The sequence below is a fragment of the Oncorhynchus mykiss genome, chromosome 27 (genome assembly GCF_013265735.2).
Source record: "Oncorhynchus mykiss isolate Arlee chromosome 27, USDA_OmykA_1.1, whole genome shotgun sequence".
NCBI lineage: Eukaryota > Metazoa > Chordata > Actinopteri > Salmoniformes > Salmonidae > Oncorhynchus > Oncorhynchus mykiss.
The window spans coordinates 44,623,095-44,643,094 of record NC_048591.1 but is presented as its reverse complement, the minus strand read 5'-3'; the positions used below and the strand labels follow the sequence as shown (position 1 = coordinate 44,643,094).

Below are 20,000 nucleotides of genomic sequence, written 5' to 3'. Positions count from 1 at the left end.
CTTCCAATAACATAATCTTGAATTAAATGACCTTCCAATAACATAGTCTAGAATTAAATGACCTTCCAATAACATAATCTTGAATTAAATGACCTTCCAATAACATAATCTAGAATTAAATGACCTTCCAATAACATAATCTAGAATTAAATGACCTTCCAATAACATAATCTAGAATTAAATGACCTTCCAATAACATAGTCTAGATTTAAATGACCTTCCAATAACATAATCTAGAATTAAATGACCTTCCAATAACATAATCTAGATTTAAATGACCTTCCAATAACATAATCTAGATTTAAATGACCTTCCAATAACATAATCTAGATTTAAATGACCTTCCAATAACATAATCTAGATTTAAATGACCTTCCAATAACATAATCTAGATTTAAATGACCTTCCAATAACATAATCTAGATTTAAATGACCTTCCAATAACATAATCTAGATTTAAATGACCTTCCAATAACATAATCTAGATTTAAATGACCTTCCAATAACATAGTCTAGATTTAAATGACCTTCCAATAACATAATCTAGATTTAAATGACCTTCCAATAACATAATCTAGATTTAAATGACCTTCCAATAACATAATCTAGATTTAAATGACCTTCCAATAACATAATCTAGATTTAAATGACCTTCCAATAACATAATCTAGATTTAAATGACCTTCCAATAACATAGTCTAGATTTAAATGACCTTCCAATAACATAATCTAGATTTAAATGACCTTCCAATAACATAATCTAGAATTAAATGACCTTCCAATAACATAATCTAGATTTAAATGACCTTCCAATAACATAATCTAGATTTAAATGACCTTCCAATAACATAATCTAGATTTAAATGACCTTCCAATAACATAATCTAGATTTAAATGACCTTCCAATAACATAATCTAGATTTAAATGACCTTCCAATAACATAATCTAGATTTAAATGACCTTCCAATAACATAATCTAGATTTAAATGACCTTCCAATAACATAATCTAGATTTAAATGACCTTCCAATAACATAATCTAGAATTAAATGACCTTCCAATAACATAATCTAGATTTAAATGACCTTCCAATAACATAATCTAGATTTAAATGACCTTCCAATAACATAATCTAGATTTAAATGACCTTCCAATAACATAATCTAGAATTAAATGACCTTCCAATAACATAATCTAGAATTAAATGACCTTCCAATAACATAATCTAGATTTAAATGACCTTCCAATAACATAATCTAGAATTAAATGACCTTCCAATAACATAATCTAGAATTAAATGACCTTCCAATAACATAATCTAGAATTAAATGACCTTCCAATAACATAGTCTAGATTTAAATGACCTTCCAATAACATAATCTAGATTTAAATGACCTTCCAATAACATAATCTAGATTTAAATGACCTTCCAATAACATAATCTAGATTTAAATGACCTTCCAATAACATAATCTAGAATTAAATGACCTTCCAATAACATAATCTAGAATTAAATGACCTTCCAATAACATAGTCTAGATTTAAATGACCTTCCAATAACATAATCTAGATTTAAATGACCTTCCTTTCCCTTTTGATTCACGGATTTATCAACACTTTTCTTGATTTTGTCTCTCAGGCACTCCATAGATAAGTTCACACACACACACACACACATAGAGGACACACTATTAAATTGGGGGGGAACGAGAGAAGAAAGGCATGGAGGGATGATGGAGGACGAGGGAGCAGCTTTGATTGAAGTGGAATGGCTTTCCTTGATGGACTGACAATGAAAAGTGCTCATTGAACAGCCGGCACCTTTTTTTTCCTTTGGCAGATGGATGAAACAGAGAGAGTCAGCTATTTCCTAAGAAATACACAAACACTCGTGTCACACATGACACACTCAGTGGCACATTTATGCATGTGCTGTAAATTATACACGCGTACAGTCTGGAGCACAGGAGGCCTGGCAGCTATTGTTGATTTATGATGACTTGTCCTCGGATTGGTATCACTCATCCTTTCGTTCCTTCTTCCAGTCATCCCTTCATCTTCTACTGAGGAAGGTCTGGTTTTTATCCCAATTGACACTCTGTTCTCTGTACAGTGCACTGTCCATAGCCCTGCCTCTTGTCGGAAGTAGTGCGCAATGTAGGGAATAGGCTGTCCATTTGGGACCTTTTCTCTGTGTTGTTGAATAGGCTGTCCATTTGGGACCTTTTCTCTGTGTTGTTGAATAGGCTGTCCATTTGGGACCTTTTCTCTGTGTTGTTGAATAGGCCTGACTCGGTCTCTGTGTTGTTGAATAGGCCTGACTCGGTCTCTGTGTTGTTGAATAGGCCTGACTCGGTCTCTGTGTTGTTGAATAGGCCTGACTCGGTCTCTGTGTTGTTGAATAGGCCTGACTCGGTCTCTGTGTTGAATGACTTTGCTTTACCATGTGTCTTTGACTTGACTGACCTTGTCCCCAGGCTAATTTTGCTACTAAATATAGAGCCTGGAAACACTGTGCAACAAAGTGGGACTTTAAAAGTGCTGTGGGTTAAATGTTGAGGTGGGAGAAAGACTGCTACAGCTGTATTAGATGGCACTGTAAAAATAAATCAAAATCGCCAATCAAAATACAAGTCACATTTTATTGGTCACATACACATGGCTAGCAGATGTTATTGGTCACATGGCTAGCAGATGTTATTGGTCACATGGCTAGCAGATGTTATTGGTCACATGGCTAGCAGATGTTATTGGTCACATGGCTAGCAGATGTTATTGGTCACATGGCTAGCAGATGTTATTGGTCACATGGCTAGCAGATGTTATTGGTCACATGGCTAGCGGATGTTATTGGTCACATGGTTAGCAGATGTTATTGGTCACATGGCTAGCAGATGTTATTGGTCACATGGCTAGCAGATGTTATTGGTCACATACACATGGTTAGCAGATGTTATTGGTCACATGGCTACCAGATGTTATTGGTCACATGGCTAGCAGATGTTATTGGTCACATGGCTAGCAGATGTTATTGGTCACATGGCTAGCAGATGTTATTGGTCACATGGCTAGCAGATGTTATTGGTCACATGGCTAGCGGATGTTATTGGTCACATACACATGGTTAGCAGATGTTATTGGTCACATACACATGGTTAGCAGATGTTATTGGTCACATGGCTAGCAGATGTTATTGGTCACATGGCTAGCAGATGTTATTGGTCACATGGCTAGCGGATGTTATTGGTCACATGGCTAGCGGATGTTATTGGTCACATGGCTAGCGGATGTTATTGGTCACATGGCTAGCGGATGTTATTGGTCACATGGCTAGCGGATGTTATTGGTCACATGGCTAGCGGATGTTATTTGTCACATGGCTAGCGGATGTTATTGGTCACATACACATGGTTAGCAGATGTTATTGGTCACGTACACGTGGTTAGCAGATGTTATTGGTCACATACACATGGTTAGCAGATGTTATTGGTCACACACATGGTTAGCAGATGTTATTGGTGACATACACATGGTTAGCAGATGTTACTGGTCACACACACATGGTTAGCAGATGTTATTGGTCACATACACATGGTTAGCAGATGTTACTGGTCACATACACATGGTTAGCAGATGTTACTGGTCACATACACATGGTTAGCAGATGTTATTGGTCACATACACATGGTTAGCAGATGTTATTGTGAGTGTAGTGAAATGCTTATGCTTCTAGATCCAACAGTATCTAACAGGTAATATCTAACAAATTCCACAATAACACCTTATACACACAATCTAGTAAAGGAATGGGATGAGAATATATTAAGTATAAAATATATGGATGAGCAGTGACAGAGCGGTTAAGATGTAATAGATAGTAAAGAATAGATAGTGGAGGATACAGTATACAGTGGTATACAATGGTTAGCAGATGTTAATGCGAGTGTAGCGAAATTCTTGTGCTTGACATTACCTATTACAGTCCTATTACAGCGACCATATAATTTTTTGGAAGCTCAATTGATTCTGAGTTTGGGCATATAAAGTTTATATGTGAACCAGATCTACAATGCATACTTTCCCTATCTCACTTCCTGATTTAGCCTAAATCACATGCACTGTTCGCACTTTGAAATCCACAAGGTAATCAGGGGGTATGCTAGATCAGGGGTTGTCATACTCATTCCAAGCAGGGCCTAGTGTCTGTTGGTTTTTGTTTTTTTCCCCCTTTCAATTAAGACCAGCAGTTCTTTACTAATCAGTGACCTTAATTCATAAATCAAGTACAAAGGAGGAGCAAAAAAAACACAAAAAACACCGCAGACACTCGGCCCTCCGTGGAACGAGTTGGACACGTGTACTAGATGCTGATGTACTGAGAGATCAGCCAATTAACTTCCAGAGGTAGTTTTTCCCCTCCGCTCCTGCCATAGGCTCCATTCAAGTCCCTTTCTGAGACTGTGAAACCAGATGGTTGCAAAGAGAAAGAGCCGGCTGGTGGACACGATTAGTTGTTGACCGGTCTGACCTAATTCTAACCCCAGTCATCAGTCTTATTTCCCAGGTGGTCTGCACAGCGTTTCTATATTCTGAATGCCCTACCTTTCTTCCTATGTTTTTAAATGCCCTTATGACCTTTGACCTTTTTTTATTTTGATTACCCTCTCATTGTGACTTTTGTTGTGACTTCCTCTTTAACCCCAGTCATCTGTCTTGTCTCCCAGGTAATGGCCTTACATTGTCCATATGTTTTGAAAGCCTGTCCTCTTTGTCCTCACTTCACTGTCTCTAACCATTTTCTTTGGGAATTTCATCTTTACACTTTATACCTATAATACTGGTGCCGACTCCCAAATGGCACCCTATTCCCTATGTAGTGCCTATGGGCCCTGGTCAAAGGTAGTGCACTACAAATGGAATAGGGTGCCAATTGGGAATCAGACCCCATGTGTCTTTGTTGCGACTGCTGTAACCTCTGTCACCTGTCACCTGTCTGGTGTCCCTGCAGGTTGTGGTCCACACTAAGAAAGGGGAGCGTCTGTACCGCATTTCACCTTGGGCCAAGTACGCCATCCAGGCCGAGAAACAAGTCATCTATGACTGGGTCCACTGGGACCCTCCTCAACCTTACATGGTAAGTACTGAATTCCTCCTCAACCTTACCTGGTAAGTACTGAATTCCTCTTCAACCTTACCTGGTAAGTACTGAATTCCTCCTCAACCTTACCTGGTAAGTACTGAATTCCTCCTCAACCTTACCCAGTAAGTACTGAATTCCTCCTCAACCTTACCTGGTAAGTACTGAATTCCTCCTCAACCTTATCTAGTAAGTACTGAATTCCTCCTCAACCTTACCTGGTAAGTACTGAATTCCTCCTCAACCTTACCTAGTAAGTACTGAATTCCTCATCAACCTTACCTATTAAGTACTGCATTCCTTACCTAGTAAGTACTGAATTCCTCATCAACCTTACCTAGTATGTACTGAATTCCTTACCTAGTAAGTACTGAATTCCGTACCTAGTAAGTACTGAATTCCTTACCTAGTAAGTACTGAATTCCTTACCTAGTAAGTACTGAATTCCTCATCAACCTTACCTAGTAAATACTGAATTCCTTACCTAGTAAGTACTGAATTCCTCATCAACCTTACCTAGTAAGTACTGCATTCCTTACCTAGTAAGTACTGAATTCCTCATCAACCTTACCTAGTACGTACTGAATTCCTTACCTAGTAAGTACTGAATTCCGTACCTAGTAAGTACTGCATTCCGTACCTAGTAAGTACTGAATTCCTTACCTAGTAAGTACTGAATTCCTTACCTAGTAAGTACTGAATTCCTTACCTAGTAAGTACTGAATTCCTCATCAACCTTACTAAGTAAGTACTGAATTTCTCATCAACCTTACCTAGTAAGTACTGCATTCCTTACCTAGTAAGTACTGAATTCCTCATCAACCTTACCTAGTACGTACTGAATTCCTTACCTAGTAAGTACTGAATTCCGTACCTAGTAAGTACTGCATTCCGTACCTAGTAAGTACTGAATTCCTTACCTAGTAAGTACTGAATTCCTTACCTAGTAAGTACTGAATTCCTCATCAACCTTACTAAGTAAGTACTGAATTCCTCATCAACCTTACCTAGTAAATACTGAATTCCTTACCTAGTAAGTACTGAATTCCTCATCAACCTTACCTAGTAAGTACTGCATTCCTTACCTAGTAAGTACTGAATTCCTCATCAACCTTACCTAGTACGTACTGAATTCCTTAAATAGTAAGTACTGAATTCCGTACCTAGTAAGTACTGAATTCCGTACCTAGTAAGTACTGAATTCCTTACCTAGTAAGTACTGAATTCCTTACCTAGTAAGTACTGAATTCCTTACCTAGTAAGTACTGAATTCCTTACCTAGTAAGTACTGAATTCCTTACCTAGTAAGTACTGAATTCCTTACCTAGTAAGTACTGAATTCCTTACCTAGTAAGTACTGAATTCCTCATCAACCTTACTAAGTAACTACTGAATTCCTCATCAAACTTATCTAGTAAGTACGGAATTCCTCATCAACCTTATCTAGTAAGTACTGAATTTCTTACCTAGTAAGTATTGAAGTCGTCCTCAACCTTATCTAGTAAGTTATACAGTCTAATATTACACTGGCCTCCAACACTTTACATATAGTAAATGATGAGTTCTGTACAAGATCTATCATCAGTGATGAAGCCAAAAAACACTCCCCATCCCAGACAAACCTGCATCACATCCTAACTGTCATCCTAATCATTCATGATGGTTTTCAATGGGGAAACTCATTCACATGTCTATTATAACCGCAATAGCTGATGTTATTGAGTCTGTGCTCGATGTTTGGTGTCAGTATGTAAGGGAGGGGGCTTCATGGTGTCTGTCCTCCCTCAGCAGAAGCCTGCAGACCAAAACATTGAAAGGCTGTGTCTGAAATGGCATCCTGTGCACTATGGTCAAAAGTTATGCCCTTTGTAGTGAAATAGGGTGATATTCGGGACATATCCAAAGTGTTTTAATGACCATTGTTATTTCCCTCTATTTTAATTAGGCGACAGTGGTCTCTCTCTCAATTCAATTACAGAGATCTTTATTGACATGTGGAAACATGTGTATATTACCATAGCAAGCGAAATAGATAATAAATAATTTACAATAAACATTACACTCATAAAAGTTTAAAAGAAATTATACATAAATATGGGTTGTATTTATAGTGGTGTTTGTTCTTCACTGGTTGCCCTTTTCTTGTGGCAACAGGTCACACATCTTGCTGCTGTGATGGCACACTGTGTGATATTTCACCCAATAGATATGGGAGTATATAAAAATTGGATTTGTTTTCTAATTCTTTGTGGGTCTATGTAATCTGAGGGAAATATAGTGGGGCAAAAAAGTATTTAGTCAGCCACCAATTGTGCAAGTTCTCCCTCTTAAAAAGAGGAGAGAGGCCTGTAAATTTTCATCATAGGTACACTTCAACTATGACAGACAAAATGAGAAAAATTTGGTTGGATTTAATTGTGTTGCTGTGCTGGTGCTCTGTGGGGTCTGTTTGTGTTTTTGAACAGAGCCCCAGGACCCGCTTGGTTAGGGGACTCTTCTCTAGGTTAATCTCTCTGGAAGTGATGGCTTTGTTATGGAAAGTTTGGAAATCGTTTCCTTTTAGGTGGTTGTAGAATTTAGCTTCTCTTTTCTGGATTTTGATAATTAGCTGGTATCGGCCTAATTCTGGTCTACGTGGGATGTCGAATTTTATCTTCCTTTTGGTGACGTGGAAAAGCCCTTCTTGCTTTGTCTCTGATCGTTCAAGGCTTTGTTGATGTTAAGGCCCAGGTAGGTATAGTTTTTTTGTGTGCTCTATGGCAACGGTGTCAAGATGGAATTTGTATAAATGAGCCTGGGAATTAGACCTTTTTTTGAACACCATGATTTGTGTCTTACTGACATTTGCTGTCAGGGCCCAGGTCTGTCAGGGCCCAGGTCTGTCAGGGCCCAGGTCTGTCAGGGCCCAGGTCTGTCAGGGCCCAGGTCTGTCAGGGCCCAGGTCTGTCAGGGCCCAGGTCTGGCAGAATCTGTGCAGAAGATCTAGGTGCTCCTGTAGGCCCTCCTTGGTTGGTGACAGAAGCACCAGATCAGCAGCAAACAGGAGACATTTTACTTCAGATTCTAGTAGGGTGAGGCTGTTGACTGTTCCAGTGCCCTCGCCAATTCATGATATATATGTTGAAGAGGGTGGTGCTCAAGCTTCGTCCCTGTCTCATCCCTCCCTGTGGAAAGAAATGTTGTGTGTTTTGCTTATTTAGCTGCACACTTGTTTGTGTACATTGATTTTACGTATGTTTTTCCCCCCAACACAGATTTCCATCAGTTTGTATAGCAGGCCCTCGTGCCAAATTGAGTCAAAGCTTTTTTGAAATCAACAAAGCATGAGAAGACTTTGCCTTTGTTTTGTTTTGGTTTGTTTGTTTTTTTAATTACGGTGTGCAGGTTGAATACGTGGTCTGTCGCATGGAAATTTAGTAAAAAGCCAATTTGACATACTGTATGCTCAGGAAATTGTTTTCACTGAGGAAATGTACGAGTCTGTTCTTAATGATAATACAGAGGGTTTTCCCAAGGTTGCTGTTAACTCATATCCCACGGTAGTTATTGGGGTCAAATTATCAGTCCTTGGTTCAAAATATTGGGGAGGATGCCAGAGCTGAAGTATTGCCAATTGAAATTGTGGTCTATATATTTTACCATTTAATTGAGGATACCATCAACACCACAGGCCTTTTTGGGTTGGAGGTTTTGTATTTTGTCCTGTAGTACATTCAATGTAATTTGAGTATCCAGTGGGTTCTGGTAGTCTTTAATAGCTATCTAAGATTTGTAATTAATCATGTGTATGATCAATCATCACGTTTGCAGACGACAGCAGTGGTAAGCCTTATATTCAACAACGGCGAGACAGCTTACAGGGAGGAGGTGAGGGTCCTGGCGGAGTCGATTGTGTAATACAGGAGACAGCAGAGGGAGCATGCTCCCTATCGATGGGACCACATTTGAGAAGGTGAAAAGCTTCAAGTTTCTCGATGTACACATCACTGACAACCTGAAATCGTCCACCCACACAGACAGTGTTATGAAGAAGGCGCAAGAGTGCCTCGTCAATCTCAGGAGGCTGAAGAAATTTGCCTTCACCTAAGACCCTCAAACTTTTACAGATGTACCATTGAGAGCATCCTGTTGGGCTGTATCACCGTCTGGTACAGCAACTGCACCATCCACAATCGCAGGATTCTCCAGAGGGTGGTGCGATCTGCCCAACGCATCACCGGGGGACACTGCCCACCCTCAAGGACAGTATCCAGTGTCACAGGAAGGCCAAAAAGATAATCAAGGAGCCACGGCCTGTTCACCCCGCTTCCATCCAGAAGGTGAGGACGGTACAGATATGTCAAAGCGGGTTCCGAGACGCTGAAAGGCCATCAGACTGTTAAATAGTCACCACTAGCCACCCAGTAACCTGTTCTGACCTTCAGTCAATGTCACTAGCCGGCTACCAACCGGTTACTCAACCCTGCACCTGAGAGGCTGCTGCCCTATGTACATAGACATGGAACACAGGTCACTTTTTAATACAGTTTACATACTGTTTTACACATATAAATATACTGTATTCTAGTCAAGGCCATCCTATTCAACTGTGTCTGTGTGTGTGTACTATCCTACATATTCAACAGATATACTACATATTCTATCCACATACTGTCCATAATGTCTATACATCCAATGATGTATTTATTTATATACACTACGTTACCAAAATTGTATTTATTTTTATTTATTTTATTTCACCTTTATTTAACCAGGTAGGCGAGTTGAGAACAAGTTCTCATTTACAATTGCGACCTGGCCAAGATAAAGCAAAGCAGTTCAACAGGTACAACAACACAGAGTTACACATGGAGTAAAACAAACATACAGTCAATAATACAGTAGAAACAAGTCTATATACGATGTGAGCAAATGAGGTGAGATAAGGGAGGTAAAGGCAAAAAAGGCCATGGTGGCAAAGTAAATACAATATAGCAAGTAAAAAAATAAATAAACACTAGAATGGTAGATTTGCAGTGGAAGAATGTGCAAAGTAGAAATAGAAATAATGGGGTGCAAAGGAGCAAAATAAATAAATAAATAAATACAGTAGGGAAAGAGGTAGTTGTTTGAGCTAAATTATAGGTGGGCTATGTACAGGTGCAGTAATCTGTGAGCTTCTCTGACAGCTGGTGCTTAAAGCTAGTGAGGCGGATAATTCTAGTTTCAGAGATTTTTGTAGTTCGTTCCAATCATTGGCAGCAGAGAACTGGAAGGAGAAGGAATTGGTTTTGGGGGTGACCAGAGAGATATACCTACTGGAGCGCGTGCTACAGGTGGGTGCTGCTATGGTGACCAGTGAGCTGAGATAAGGGGGGACTTTGCCTAGCAACGACTTATAGATGACCTGGAGCCAGTGGGTTTGGCGACGATTATGATGCGATGGCCAGCCAACGAGAGCGTACAGGTCGCAGTGGTGGGTAGTATATGGGGCTTTGGTGACAAAACGGATGGCACTGTGATAGACTGCATCCAGTTTGCTGAGTAGAGTGTTGGAGGCTATTTTGTAAATGACATCGCCAAAGTCGAGGATTGGTAGGATGGTCAGTTTTACAAGGGTATGTTTGGCAGCATGAGTGAAAGAGGCTTTGTTGCGAAATAGGAAGCCAATTCTAGATTTAACTTTGGATTGGAGATGTTTGATGTGAGTCTGGAAGGAGAGTTTACAGTCTAACCAGACACCTAGGTATTTGTAGTTGTCCACATATTCTAGGACAGAACCGTCCAGAGTAGTGATGCTGGGCGGGCAGGCAGGTGTAGGCAGCAATCGGTTGAAGAGCATGCATTTAGTTTTACTTGCGTTTAAGAGCAGTTGGAGGCTACAGAAGGAGAGTTATATGGCATTGAAGCTCATCTGGAGGTTAATTAAAATAGCTTTGCAGAGACTCCCCATCCAACCTGACAGATCTTGAGAGAATCTGCAGAGAAGAATGGGAGAAACTCCCCAAATACAGGTGTGCCAAGCTTGTAGCGTCGTACTCAAATATACTTGAGGCTGTAATCGCTGCCAAAGGTGCTTCAACAAAGTACTGAGTGAAGAGTCTGAATACTTTTTTAAGTTAAACAAAAACACTTTTTTTTTTGCTAGCATTTCTAAAAACCTCGTTTTTTTTCTTTGTCATTATTGGGTATTGTGTGTAGATTGATAAGGAGAACAAATCATTGAATCCATTGTAGAAGGCTGTAACATAACAAAATGTGGATAAAGTCAAGGTGCTTTCCGAATGTCCTGTATGCTCCAGACGCAACATTTTTCTTCCTAATATTTCTATATTTCTTAATTGCAAAGTTTAACTTTTTTTTTGTGTTGATTCGTATGTATTGTGGTATAGTACTGCACTGTTGGAGCTAGGAACACAAGCATTTAGCTACACCCGCAATAACATCTGCTAAATATGTGTATGCTACCAATAAAATTTGATTTAACTTGTTTTTTTGCTCATTGTTCTTTGAGAGCCAATCAGATTGGAGAAGTGGTTTATTCTTTACATCTGCTTTTTTTTTCAAACTTGTTTTTTTTTGTTGTTGAGTGTGTTCCAATTTTCCCAGAAGTGACTTTATTTTATGGATTCTTCAATTACATTGAGCTGATTTCTGATGTGCAGTATTTTTTTTTGGTGTGTATTTATGTACTGTTTTAGTTTTTCACCATAGGCTCAGGTTTTCTAGGTCTCTGTGTTTTTGGTTGAACAGGTTTCTCAATTTCTTTCTTAGGTTTTTGCATTCTTCATCAAACCTTTTGTCATTGTTGTTTATTTTCTTAGGGTTGCCTTTTAGATTTGATAGGGAAGCTGAAAGCTGTCAAATATATTGTTTAGGCCAGTGGTAACCAACCGGTCGATCTCTAAGGCATTCCTAGTCAATCACCAATCATTTCTGTAAACATTCCAAACATAAAGCCTTGCTTTGCTTTTTTAAAATTAGTTTTGTGCTTTTGGTGATGGGTGCACTTGATCCAGCAGCCCTAGCACCGGGAAGGCAGTGTTCCCATTTTGAACCATTTAATGTGTCTGAAGGTAGATCTCCACCTACCCAGCAGGCCCAAAGAGCAAATCAAGTGCACTTATTGGTCTACCACTGGCCAATCAGATCGCTCAGATCGTTGTGTCTGCACAGTTTCCTCTAACCATAGACTAAAAAGAAACCTTGAATGCACAGCAAAGTTGATACTGTGAGAATTAAAAAAAAATCAAACAAGGACTAGAGAGAGGCTCAGTGAATACATAAAAGAGCCTGCTGTATTTATAAGTAAGTTCATGTTTGTTGTTATTGTTATTCAGCACTGTCAACACTTTCATAAGCCTTAAAATGCACGTTCTCCCTACTTTCACTAACGCTACAGCCAGCACTGCAGCTGCAATAATAAATAAGTATAGCAAATTGATTCCGATAAGCTTGTTATGTTATGTTTATTTTTTCACCTTGTTTATTTTGTTCATAAAGTTTTTGCCACCATCTCTTAAGACCGAAAAGAGCTTCTGGATATCAGAACAGCGATTACTCACCTCGAACTGGACAAAGATTTTTTTCTTTAATGAGTCGAGCGCAAAGGATTTACTGCTGATATTTGACTAGGCCCAAATCCACATAATTCCCATGAAGAAAAGACCCCGATCGAGGGGACGCAGGTCCAGGTGCCTTGTAAGAATTCGTAGGCAGTTGGGTAACCCGCCTCTACCCTCCGTCCTATTGGCCAACGTGCAATCATTGGAGAATAAACTGGATATCTTATGTTTCGCAGAGCTGAACATGTATACAGTTGGCTGGGTTTTTCGTGCCTCCGCAAGATAGAACAGCTGCCTCCGATAAGACAAGGGGTGGCGGTCTGTGTCTATTTGTCAATAACAGCTGGTGCACAAAATCTAATATTTAAGGAAGCTTCAAGGTTTTGCTTGCCTGAGGTCGAGTATCTCATGATAATCTGTAGACCACACTATTTACCAAGAGACTTTTCATCACTGTCTATTTACCACCACAAACAACTACTGCCACCAATACCACACTCAACCAGCTGTATGAAGCCATAAGCAAACAAGAAAATGCTCATCGAGAAGTGGTGCTCCTAGTGGCCGGGGACTTTAATGCAGGCAAACTTAAATCAGTTTTACCTTCTATCAGCATGTCACATGAGGTAAAAAAAAATTCTAGACCGCCTTTACTCCACACACAGAAATGCATACAAAGCTCACCCTCCATTTGGCAAATCTGACCATTAATTATATTCTCCTGATTCTTGCTAACAAGCAAAAACTAAGCTGGAAGTACCAGTGACTGTTTTGCTTGCACAGACTGGAATTCTTTTTTGGGATTCATCTGATGACATTGAGAAGTATACCACATCAGTCGCCTGTTTCATCCATTAGTGCATTGATGACGTCATCCCCACAGTGACCATGCATACCCCAACCAGAAGCCATGGATTACAGGCAACGTCTGCACTGAGCTAAAGGCTATAGTTGACACTTTCAACAAGCAGGATTCTAACCCTGATGCTTATAAGAAATCCCGCTATGCCCTCCGACGAACCATCAAACAGGCAAAGCATCAATACAGGACCAAGATTGACTCCTGCCACACCGACTCCGACGCTCGTCGGATGTGGCAAGGCTTGCAAACTATTACGGACTACGAAGGGAAGCCCAGGCACGAGGTTCCCAGTGACCTACCAGACGAGCAAAATGACTTATTTCTCCCCCCCTTTTTTCTCCCCAATTTAGTGGTATCCGATTGGTTAGTCTTGTCTCAGCGCTGCAACTCCCGTACGGACTCGGGAGAGGCGAAGGTCGAGAGCTTAATGCGTCCTCTGAAAAACAACCCAACCAAGCCCCACTGCTTCTTGACACCATGCACATCCAACCCGGAAGCCAGCCGCACCAATGTGTCGGAGGAAACACCGTACACCTGGCGACCTGGTCAGCGTGCACTACACCCGGCCCGCCACAGGAGTCGCTAGTGCGCAATGAGACAAGGATATCCCTGCTGGCCAAACCCTCCCTAACCCGGACGACGCTGTGCCAAATGTGCCCCGCCCCATGGGCCTCCCGGTTGCGGCCGGCTGCGACAGAGTCTGGGCTCGAACCCAGAATCTCTGGTGGCACAGCTAGCACTGCGATGCAGGCAAAATGACTTCTATACGCGCTTCAAGGCAAGCAACACTGAAGCATGAGAGCATCAGCTGTTCCGGACGACTGTGTGATCATGCTCTCCGTAGCCAATGTGAGTAAGACCTTTTTTAAAATAGGTCAACATTCACAAGGCCACAGACATGTACTCAGTGCATGCGCTGACCAACTGGTAAGTGTGTTCACTGACATTTTCAACCTGTCCCTGACCGAGTCTGTAATATTACATGTTTCAAGCAGACAACCATAGTCCCTGAGCCTTAGAAAACCAAGGTAACCTGCCTAAACTACCGACCTGTAGCACTCACATCTGTAGCCATGGAGTGTTTTGAAAGGCTGGTAATGGCTCACATCAACTCCATCATCCCAGAAACACTATACCCACTCCAATTCGCACACCGCCCCAACAGAGCCACAGATGACACAATCTCTATTTCACTCCACACTACCCTTTCCCACTTGGACAAAAGGAACACCTACGTGAGAAGGCTGTTCATTGACTACAGCTCAGCGTTCAACACCACAGTGCCCTCGAAGCTCATCACTAAGTTAAGGACCCTGGTACTAAAAACCTCCCTCTGCAACTGGAACCTTCCACCCGGGCCAACCCCAGTTGATCCTCAACACGAGGGCCCCTCAGGGGTGCTTGCTTAGTCCCCTCCTGTTCTCCCTGTTCACCCATGACTGCATGGACAAGCACGACTCCAACACCATCATTAAGTTTTCCGACGACACAACAGTGGTAGGCCTGATCACCGACAAGATGAGACAGCCTATAGGGAGGAGGTTAGAGACCTGGTAGTGTGGTGCCACGACAACAACCTCTCCCTCAACGTGAGCAAGACAACGGAAATGATTGTGGTCTACGGGAAATGAAGGGCCGAGCTCGCCCCCATTCTCATTGATGGGGCTGCAGTGGAGCAGGTTGAGAGCTTCAAGTTCCTTGGTGTCCACATCACCAACAAACTAACATGGTCCAAGCACACCAAGACAGTTGTGAAAAAAGGCAGGACAATGCTTATTCCCCCTCAGGAGACTGAAAATATTTTGTATCGATACTGAAAAAGTTATACAGCTGCGCCATCGAGAGCATCCTGACTGGTTGCATCACAGCCTGCTATGGCAATTGCTCGGCCTCCGACCGCAAGGCACCTCAGAGGGTACTGCGTACTGCCCAGTACATCGCTGGGGGCAAGCTTCCTGCCATCCAGGACCTCTATACCAGGCGGTGTCAGAGGAAGGCCCTAAAAATTGCCAAACACTCCAGCCACTGTAGTCATAAACTGTTCTCTCTGCTACCGCATGGCAAGCGGTCTCCGGAGCAGTCCAAAAGTCTTCTTAGCAGCTTCTACCCCCAAGCCATAAAACTGCTGAACAGCTAATGAAATGGCTACCCGGACTGTTAGTGTAAAAACAGTTTCTACTCGCTGTTTATTATCTACGCATAGTCATACCCCTACCTACATGTACAGTACCAGTCAAAAGTTTGGACACACCTACTCATGCCAGGGTTTTTCTTTAATTTGTCTATTTTCCATGTTGTAGAATAATAGTGAAGACATCAAAACTATGAAATAACACAGATGGAATCATGTTGTAACCAAAAAAGTGTTAAACAAATCAAAATATGTTTGAGATTCTTCAAAGTAGCCACCCTTTGCCTTGATGACAGCTTTTCACACTTTTGGCATTCTCTCAACTAGCTTCATGAAGTAGTCACCTGGAATGGGGGTACCCCCTGAGTCTCTTCCCTGTTTCACATCTGGTAGTTTGGTGGATGGGACTATCAGCTCTCTGTAACCTAGAGGGCAACCATTGGGTCCGTCTCCTCTATACCATGTTTCTTGTAGGATGACAATGTCTGTATTTCCAATTTCTTGAAGTCTGAGTTCCTGCTCTTTTAGGCCAAAGGCAGATGACGTCAGACCTTGTATATTCCAGGATGCGTGTCTAGTGTTTTCGTGTGGTTTAGACCCAGACCATTTACAGTAGGCTTGAGCAGAGCATGTTGAGCATCTGATACATTACTTTTAGGTTGCGATTGGATGGGTGTATTAGTGGGGGATTGGACCTGTTGCTCTGCTCACGGCCTGGGCATATGTGTGGCTGTCATGTTGAGGCACTTGCTGCAGTGGTGGGGGACATGAGGTGGCGGAAGGTCTGATCTGGGGGAGCTTATATAGGGTGTGGTCAGGGTTTGTCTCGGCTGGTTGTGGTGAGGATTTGGCTGGTGTTGCTGTGTTCAATCAGTTAATCAAATGTATTTTTAAAGCCCTTCTTTACATCAGCTGATGTCACAAAAAAACACAAACGGCATGCAATGCAGGTGTAGAAGCACGATGGCTAGGAACAATTCCCTAGAAAGGCCGGAACCTAGGAAGAAACCTAGAGAGGAACCAGGCTATGAAGGGTGGTCAGTCCTCTTCTGGCTGTGCCGGGTAGAGATTATAACAGAACATGGCAAAGATGTTCAAATGTTCATAAATGACCAGCATGGTCAATTGATAATAATCACAGTAGTTGTCGAGGGTGCAGCAAGTCAGCACCTCAGGAGTAAATGTCAGTTAGCTTTTCATAGCCGATCATTAAGAGTATCTCTACCGCTCCTGCTGTCTCTAGAGAGTTGAAAACAGCAGGTCTGGGACAGGTAGCACGTCCGGTGAACAGGTCAGGGTTCCATAGCCGCAGGCAGAACAGTTGAAACTGGAGCAGCAGCACGACGAGGTGGACTGGGGACAGCTAGGAGTCATCAGGCCCGGTAGTCCTGATGCATGGTCCTAGGGCTCAAGGTCCTCTGAGAGAAAGAGAGAGAATTAGAGAGCATACTTAAATTCCCACAGGACACCGGATAAGACAGGAGAAGTACTCCAGATATAACAGACTGACCCTAGCCCCCCGTCACAAACTATTGCAGCATAATTACTGGGAGGCTGAGACGGGAGGGGTCGGGAGACACTCTGGCCCCATCCAATGCCAAACAGGGCCAAACAGGCAGGATATAACCCCACCCGCTTTGCCAAAGCACAGCCCCCACACCACTAGAGGGATATCTTCAACCACCAACTTAATGAAAACCCCATGAAAAGAGTGACCTCAAAACAAAATCAGAATGGTTTTTCCTCAGGGTTTCGCCTGCTACATAAGTTCTGTTATACTCACAGACATGATTCAAACAGTTTTAGAATCTGTGTTTTCTATCCAAATCTACTAATTATATGCATATCTTATCTTCTGGGGATGACATCCGGACGTGAAAATACTGCCCCCTGTCACCAAGAAGTTAACAGGAAGCCATTATAGAGAGGCACTTGAGTAATATGATCAAATTGTGGGGTTCTAGTCAAGATTATAGCAGCCATGTTTAGCACTAACTGAAGTGTATTTAGTGCTTTATCCAGGTATCCGGAAAGTAGAGCATTGCAGTAGTCTAACCTAGAAGTGACAAAAGCATGGATTCATTTTTCTGTATCATTTTTTGACAGAAAGTCAGATTTTTGCAATGTTACTTAGATGGAAAAAAAGCTGTCCTTGAAACAGTCTTGATATGTTTGTCAAAAGAGAGAACAGGGTCCAGAGTAACGCCGAAGTCCTTCAGTTTTATTTGAGATGACTGTTCAACCATCAAGATTAATTGTCAGATTCAACAGAATATCTATTTGTTTCTTGGGACCTAGAACTAGCATGTCTGAATTTAAAAGTAGAAAATTCACCGCCATCCACTTCCTCATGTCTGAAACACAAGCTTCCAGGGAGGGAAATTTTGGGGCTTCACCATATTTAATCAAAATGTACAGCTGTGTGTCGTGTGAAAGCTAATATTATGTTTCCGAATGACATCACCAAGAGGTAAAATCTATAGTGAAAATAACAGTGGTCCTAAAATGGAGCCTTGAGGAACACCGAAATGTACTGTTTGTCCACAGAGACAAACTGATATTTTTCGGACAGATGAGATCTAACCGAGGCCAGAACCGGTCTGTGTAGACCAATTTGAGTTTCCAATCTCTCCAAAAGAATGTGGGGATCAATGGTATCAAAAGCAGCACTAAGGTCTAGGAGCAAGAGGACAGATGCAGAGCCTCGGTCTGACACCATTAAAAGGTAATTTACCACCTTCATAAGTGCAGTCTCAGTGCTATGATGGGGTCTAAAACTAGACTAAGGCGATAGGGAGCTGTTTATTATGTTCAACATAGGAGGGCCAAGCACAGGAAGCAGCTCTTTCAGTAGTTTAGTTGGAATAGGGGCCAGTATGCAGCTTGACGGTTTAGAGGCCATGACTATTTTCATCAAGGTGTCAAGATATATAGTATTAACTTGAGTGTCTCCCTTGATCCTAGGTCCTGGCAGTGTTGTGCAGACTCAGGACAACTGAGCCTTGGAGAAATACGCAGATTTAAAGAGGAGTCTGTAATTTGCTTTCTAATAATCATGATCTTTTCGTCAAAGAAGTTCATGAATTTATCACTGCTGAAGTGAAAGCCATCCTCTCTTGGGGAATGCTGCTTTTTAGACTGTATTTTGGACTGTTCTTACTTTCCTCAATTATGTTGGAAAAATAGGATGATCGAGCAGCAGTAAGGGCTCTTCGGTACTGTCTTTCCAAGCTAGTCAGAAGACTTCCAGTTTGGTGTGGCGCCATTTACGTTAACATTTTCTGGAAGCTTGCTTCAGGGCTCGGGCATTTTCTCTATACCAGGGAGCTAGTTTCTTATGACAAATGTTTTTAGGGGTGTGACTGCATCTAGTGTATTATGCAAGGTTAAATTGAGTTCCTCAGTCAGGTGGTTAACTGATGGAGAGAGTCTGAAAGGGCATCTAGGAATCTTTGGGTTGTCCAAGAATTTATAGCATGGCTTTTGATGATCCTTGGTTGGGGGTCTGAGCAGAATATTTGTTGAGAACTTAATTGACTCAAACTTAATAAAATGGTTTCCTATTATTCCAGGATTATGAGGAAAAACATTAAGATCCACAACATGTATTCTTAGGGACAAAAGTAGGTCCAGAGTATGACTGTGGCAGTGAGCAGGTCCGGAGACATGTTGGATAAAACCCACTGAGTTGAGGATGGCTCCAAAATCCTTTTGGAGTGGGTCTGTGGGCTTTTCCATGTGAATATTAAAGTCACCAAAAATAATATTATCTGCCATCTTTTCACGATCCAATAGGATTTCAGGGAACTCGTTGAGGAGCACTGTATACGGCCCAGGAGTAGGCTGCATAGATTTCATGACTAGAAGCTAAATTTTTTAAATTTTGCTATCGTAAATGTTAGCAACACCTCCTCCTTTGCGGGATGCACGGGGATATGGTCATTAGTGTAACCAGGAGGGGCCTCATTTTACACAGTAAATTAATCAGGCTTAAGCCTTGTTTCAAGTTTATGATCAGTGATTAGTTCATTGAGTATAACTGCCTTGGACGTGAGGGAACTAACATTAAGTAGCCCTATTTTGAGATGTGAGATATCACAATCTCTTTCAATAATGACATAAATGGAGGAGGTCTTTGAGATTGCTCAGGCGAACACCGCCATGTTTAGTTTTGCCCAACCTAGATCGAGGCACAGACACGGTCTCAATGGGGATAGCTGAGCTGACTACACTGACTGTGCTAGTGTCAGACTCCACTAAGCTGGCAGGCTGGCTATCTCATTGTGGAGCTAGGGGAGTTAGAGCCCTGTCTATGTTGGTAGATAA

At 41.6% G+C, this 20,000-nt stretch overlaps 1 protein-coding gene across 1 annotated transcript in view; it reads left to right on the top strand.

Moving 5' to 3' along the window:
• The window catches only part of gbe1b (glucan (1,4-alpha-), branching enzyme 1b), a 359,324-nt gene that overhangs the window by 78,548 nt on the left and 260,776 nt on the right, over nucleotides 1–20,000 (top strand). Inside the window, exon 4 of the mRNA XM_036964774.1 lies at nucleotides 5,009–5,134. Within this exon, the coding sequence (XP_036820669.1) occupies nucleotides 5,009–5,134 (126 nt within the window). The remainder of the gene's footprint in view (nucleotides 1–5,008; nucleotides 5,135–20,000) is intronic.